The 5,914-nt window shown below is 44.8% G+C and overlaps 1 protein-coding gene across 1 annotated transcript; it reads left to right on the forward strand.

Annotated features, from left to right (window-relative positions):
* Nucleotides 1-3,337, forward strand: LOC118996746 (toll-like receptor 13). Its single transcript, XM_037060299.1, has one exon. The coding sequence runs from the start codon at nt 70-72 to the stop codon at nt 2,923-2,925; it is 2,856 nt and encodes a 951-aa protein (XP_036916194.1). The 5' UTR covers nt 1-69; the 3' UTR covers nt 2,926-3,337.
* The last annotated feature ends 2,577 nt before the right edge of the window (nt 3,338-5,914 follow it).

Consider the following 5,914-nt stretch of genomic DNA (forward strand, 5'->3'; position numbering starts at 1 on the left):
CAAAAATGAGCATCAGTCACGGAAGGCGTATTCTTTCTAACAGTAACTCTGACGTCTGGGGCTGACAAGATGGGCTTGGAGAACCCCTTGCCTCCTCAGCAGCTCTGCCTCATTGCCATTGGATTTTCTCTGCTGTCTTTGGCAGAGACATACGGATTCAGTAAATGTGCACAGTATGAATTGGACATTCACCATGTTTTCTGTATTCGGAAGAAGATCGCCAACCTGACAGAGGCCATTTCTGACATCCCGGGATACACTACTCACCTCAACCTGACACAAAACCAAATTCAAACCCTTCCTCCTTACGGCTTTACTAATCTGTCCGCTCTGGTAGACTTGCGACTGGAGTGGAACTCCATTTGGAAGATTGAGAAGAGGGCTTTTTGGGGACTTGAAAATCTGACCCTTTTGAACTTGGTAGAAAATAATATTCGCAGTGTGAATGACTCCTTTGAGGGCCTGTCCAACTTGGAGACTTTGCTCCTGAGCCATAATCAAATTACCAATATTCACAAAAATGCCTTTGTCCCTCTTTTCAAATTGAAACACTTAAACTTGTCTAGAAACCATATTACCAATTTTTCAAATGTTCTCGAAGCCATCCAGCATCTCCCATGCCTGGCATACCTTGATCTCACTCGCAACAACATCAGCACCTTGGACCACAGCCCCAGGTCATTGGTCTCCCTGACCCAGCTGAGCCTGCAGAGGAACCAGCTAATGGAATTAAATTTCTCTGCTTTGTCACTGCCTAATGTGACCACTCTGGATGTCTCTCAGAACAGCCTGGCAGACATCCAGCATGTGGCTCTGGAAACTCTGCCCCAGCTGAGGAGCTTGAATCTGAGTGGGACATCGGTGAGACTGGAGATGCTTCCAGCCAAACACCTACAGAATCTAAGCGAAATAGACCTTAGCGACCAGGAGTTTAGAGGCAGTCATTTAGTAAACGTCAGCAGTGTGTGTCATTTCCTCAGAAACTTGCCCATGTTAGAGGCCTTGGTCTTTAGGAAAAAGACCACTAGGGCAGGGGACATAAAGCATCTTGCCAACTGTACCAGGCTTTTGTCCCTTGACCTGAAACAAAACATTAATCTGGTTCACCTCAATGACAGTGAGTTCAATGGCTTACCCAGCCTCCAAAGGCTGCAACTGGACAGGTGCCAACTTTCCTTTGTCACCAACCAGACCTGGAGTGTCCTCCAGAACTTGACGACCCTAGATCTGAGTCACAACAAGTTTCAAAGATTTCCAGATTTTGCATTTTCACCCCTGAGGTCCCTACAGTTTCTTTTCCTCTCTAAAAATCCCATCACAGAACTCAGTGCTCTGGCCTTCTACGGGCTGTATTCTTTGAAGGAGCTCAACGTGGCTGGATGCTGGATAGTGCAAATCGACAAATATTTCTTTGCTCAGTTTCCAAATTTAGAGATTTTAGACCTCGGATACAATAATCTTCGAACCCTAAAATCCAAAACCTTTCATTTTCTGAAGAAACTCCAAGTTCTGATTCTCTCCCAGAACCGCCTGAATAGTATAGAGAAGAATGCATTTTCTGGCCTTACTTACCTTACTAAACTTGACCTGGCATACAATATCTTGTCAAGCTTCAGTGAAAATATTTTCTTGGGCCTTGAAAATCTAGAAGTTTTGAATCTCAGTTTTAACAAAATTACATATGAAACCACCAGGACCTTAAGCTTTCCCCCATTTATGAACCTCAAGTCTTTGAAACAACTCAACCTTGAAGGACAAATGCATGGGATTCAGGTTGTTCCGACCAACTTCTTCCATGGGCTAAAAGCCTTGCAGGAGCTACTCCTAGGCCAAAATTCCATGGTATTCTTGGACCATCTCCAATTTGACTGCCTGACTAATCTCACGAAGCTGGATATCTCAGGAACAAAATCTGGAGACCGGAGTCTCTATTTAAATGTTTCCTTGTTCCAAAAACTCAAAAGACTACAAATGCTGCGCCTGGAAAACAACAACATTGAGTCACTGATTCCCGGCATGTTCTCTGGCTTAGAAAGCCTTCAGGTCTTCTCTTTAAGATTCAACAATCTACAAGTCATTAATCAAAGTCATCTGGAGAACTTGAAGTCCCTGAGATACTTTGATCTCTATGGGAACAAACTTCGGTGCAACTGTGACAATGTGTGGCTCAAGAACTGGTCCATAAACACGGCAAACGTCCATATCCCTTACCTCCGGAGCTACCCTTGTCAGCAGCCTAATACCCAGAGTTTGTTGGTAGATTTCGATGATGCTTTGTGCAATTTTGACCTGGCGAAGGTTTACTTCTTCTGCTCCTTCAGTCTGGTCCTCATGACAATGGTCTTCTCTTGGTTTGGTGCCAAAATAACCTCATCTCTATGGTATGGGCTCTACATATTTCGAGCCTGGTACCTGGCCAAGTGGCATAGGACAGAGAAAGAGTTCCTCTATGATGCCTTCGTCTCTTTCACTGCCACTGATGAGCAGTGGGTATATGAAGAGCTTGTTCCAGCCCTTGAAAAAGATGGCCAGCCCACCTTTAAGCTCTGTCTTCACCACCGGGACTTTGAACCTGGGATGGACATCTTTGAGAACATTCAGAACGCCATCAACACCAGCAGGAAGACTCTGTGTGTGGTCAGTAACCACTACCTGCACAGCGAATGGTGCCGCCTCGAAGTGCAGCTGGCCAGCATCAAGATGTTCTACGAGCACCAGGACGTCATCATCCTGATCTTCCTGGAAGAGATCCCAAACTATAAGTTATCCAGCTACCACCGACTCAGGAAACTTGTGAACAGGCAGACGTTTATCACCTGGCCAGACAGTGTCCATGAGAGGCCACTCTTCTGGGCTCGTATTAGAAATGCTCTGGGCAACAAATCTGTGGAGAAGGACAATGCACAGCTAATTGTGGTTGAGTGACTGGAAGTCTTGGTGATCTCAAGTGCAATGTTGTCCAAGGTGTGCAGAGGCTAAGGGTGTGACTGAGTGTTCATGTTCTGCAGGGAAAAGGATGTGAGCTCCTTATGGCCATCAGACCCAAGATCGTGTGGTTAATGTCTTTTGGGCAGTTGGAAGAGTGAAGGGGCTGCTTGAGGAATGGTGTCTGCACTCTACGGGATTAGTTATCTGGAGAGCATATCTGTTTCATTAAGGAGACTTGGAAGACATGTCACCTGACATTCTAGTGATCAGGAGAGCCCTCATAGGTGCTTGAGAACATTGTCCACCTAGTTTCTCCAAATCAGTTCCTATCAAGATAGAAGAAATTGTACTTCTTTTAAGAATCCGTAACAATAGAAAGACTGCATACAGACCTCAATAAAAGCAAAAAGAGAGAGAGAGAGACAATGAGATTTTGGTATATTCTTCTTTGGAGCATGAGATTCCAATGGTCAGCTTCTTCCTCTGTTTAAGTCAGAGCCCAAGAGTTAAGAGAGGCCTAGTTTGGGCCCGTCATCTTACTTCATGGAAAGCAGCCTTGACGAACTAGCAGTGCAATGATGGCTGCAGAAATGATCACCTGGCTGTGATAAAACAGCCTTCATAGAGCATTTTCCAGCAGGGGCGTGTTCTCTATTGACTTCCTGCTTCAGACACCAGACACAAACCAGTGTTCCAGTAGCAGGTGATGCCTGGCAGAAGCAACACCCAGCTTAGGGGCTGTGGCTGTTGTATTATGCAAAAGTGCTTCAAATTTCTGTACGCAGGACTTTCCTTCAGGAAAAGTGCTACAGATTCCTGGAGCAAGAGGGACCATAGGGACCCAAAGGATGTTAGCCTGTAGCGCAAGTGGTAGTGCACCAACACTTTCGTGATTGTCTCTCTGCAAGGACCTGGTCTTTAGTTGCTGGCTTCCTCCTTCTGTCTTCCCCTGATCCCTAAGGCTTTGGGAAGAGTTTGTTGAGGAAATGGCCCCGAAGGGCAAAATGTTTAGTGGCAGGGATAACCGAATGATTACTTCAGTGGATCCCATCCAGGCCTCTTTGTAACATAAATGAAGACAGGTGAGCATGTTTTGGACAAGACCTTTGTTAAACTGATAGCAAACAATCCAGGGCATGGAGACTGCGTTGTGTCAGACTTGATGAGTGCTTATCCAGTTGGCTGCCATCCTCTCACCATCCTCCTGTGGGAAGTTCTGTGAGAGCTGGAGAACTGACTCAAAAATAAAATTGCCCTGGCTGGTGTAGCTCAGTGGATTGAGTGCGGGCCTGCGAACCAGACGATCTTGGTTCGATTCCCAGTCAGGGAACATGCCTGGGTTGCAGGCCAGTTCCTGGCGGGGGACCCCCGAGAGGCGGCCATGCATTGATGTTTCTCTCCCTCTCTCCTTCCCTTTCCCTCTGAAGATAAATAAATAAAAATCTAAAAAATAAAATAAAATAAAATAAAATAAAATAAAATAAAACTACATATCCAAGCCCTACATTAATACTGCATTGTGCCATGTATAATGTGCGTCTATGCTTTTGTGCGCATTAATAGAATATTATACATTATTATGCCCATTATCATGTCCATGGTATATAATCATCATGCCCATGTATGATGCACACCCTTATTTTTCCCTAAAAAATTTGGGCACAAAAATGCACATTGGACACAGCAAAATACAGTAAATATCACTTCAGTCTTCCCTGCATCCAAATGACTGATATCCTATATTTTGATCTTATTCATCCTTCAAGGTGCACTCGAACATTTTCCAGTCTCCTGAACTGCATAGAAATGGATAAACATTTTTAAAAATGTAAACAATAATGCAAGGCGATTTGTGTGGCAGATGATGTCATCAGCCAGATGCGTATGGGGTAAATATTACATTGTAGCAGGACATAACTTACAACTGCCATATGGGCCATGCAAGAAAGATCATATTACTTAATTTTCTTCAAATCGAAATGATACCTGATTTTGAGGTCCTGTTCTGCAAGACTGGTGGAAAACTCAAGCTCGAATCAATGTGGGCTCCTCACCCTTACACACCAACCCGTCATGTTCTTGCATAAAGAAAAAAAGTGCAGAGCTTCTGCAGAAAAGCGGTCAGGGGTTTTAAAAAACTAAAACTGACCTTTTGTTCTTTTGCATCCTTCAAAAAACAAAAAACTTGGGGCAGTTTCTCCAGTCTTGGGTCCGCACTAATTACCACTTGCATGCCCACTGTCCAAGCCAGATCTCGGGAATCTGAGGGCTCTTCTGCCCCCAGGCTATGCTTCGCGTGGCATCTTTGCTGACACTGGACACAGCCGTTCCTTCCTGAAATGCTATCACCTCCCTGGAGATGGAGTGTGTCTTGGATCCCACCACTCAAGGAAGCAGCACACCTGTGTTCCTTTCCTGGCCTTGTAACTGGGCCTTGACCCTGAAAGGTAGAAGCCAGATAGCACTAAGTATGGCAATTAATATCAGCTGACTAAGGTTTGCAGTTTGACTCAACCACTTAGGAACTGTAATCCTGTTACCCAACCTCTCTAAACCTGTTTTTAATTCTGTAAAATCAGAATAATTATAATAGCTTTTTCTAGGCTGCTTTGAGGATCGAATGGAATAAGGTATAGGCGGGTTTAGCAGGATGCCTGGCCGGCCCATAGATGTTAGCTATGAAATTCTACTTCCTCATGATCGGAGGACCTGGGGCAGAAAGAGCAATGGGTGCCAGAGGATGGGCTTACTGAAGAGAAGCAAGTAGAAATATAAAGGCCAGCAGCTTTGTCCACCTCACCATCTGCTAAAGGCCATTCCTGAAGGGAATCCTAGGTTGTTTGTTTCCGAAGGTTACAATGTTGACAGTGCTTAAAACTGTAGAGTACTAAAAGACAGATTTTTCCTTTCATTGCTTACCAATCCCTGGCATGGTCAACCTAACATCTATCATCTAACCTGTGGACGTCCAAGGCCCAGGTGTGCA

This window comes from Sturnira hondurensis, unplaced genomic scaffold, assembly GCF_014824575.4.
Source record: "Sturnira hondurensis isolate 20B ecotype Veracruz unplaced genomic scaffold, ASM1482457v3 Scaffold0011576, whole genome shotgun sequence".
Classification (NCBI taxonomy): domain Eukaryota; kingdom Metazoa; phylum Chordata; class Mammalia; order Chiroptera; family Phyllostomidae; genus Sturnira; species Sturnira hondurensis.

Coding starts and splice junctions, on each gene's coding strand:
- LOC118996746 (XM_037060299.1), top strand. CDS start 70: ATGGGCTTGGAGAACCCCTTGCCTCCTCAGCAGCTCTGCCTCATTGCC.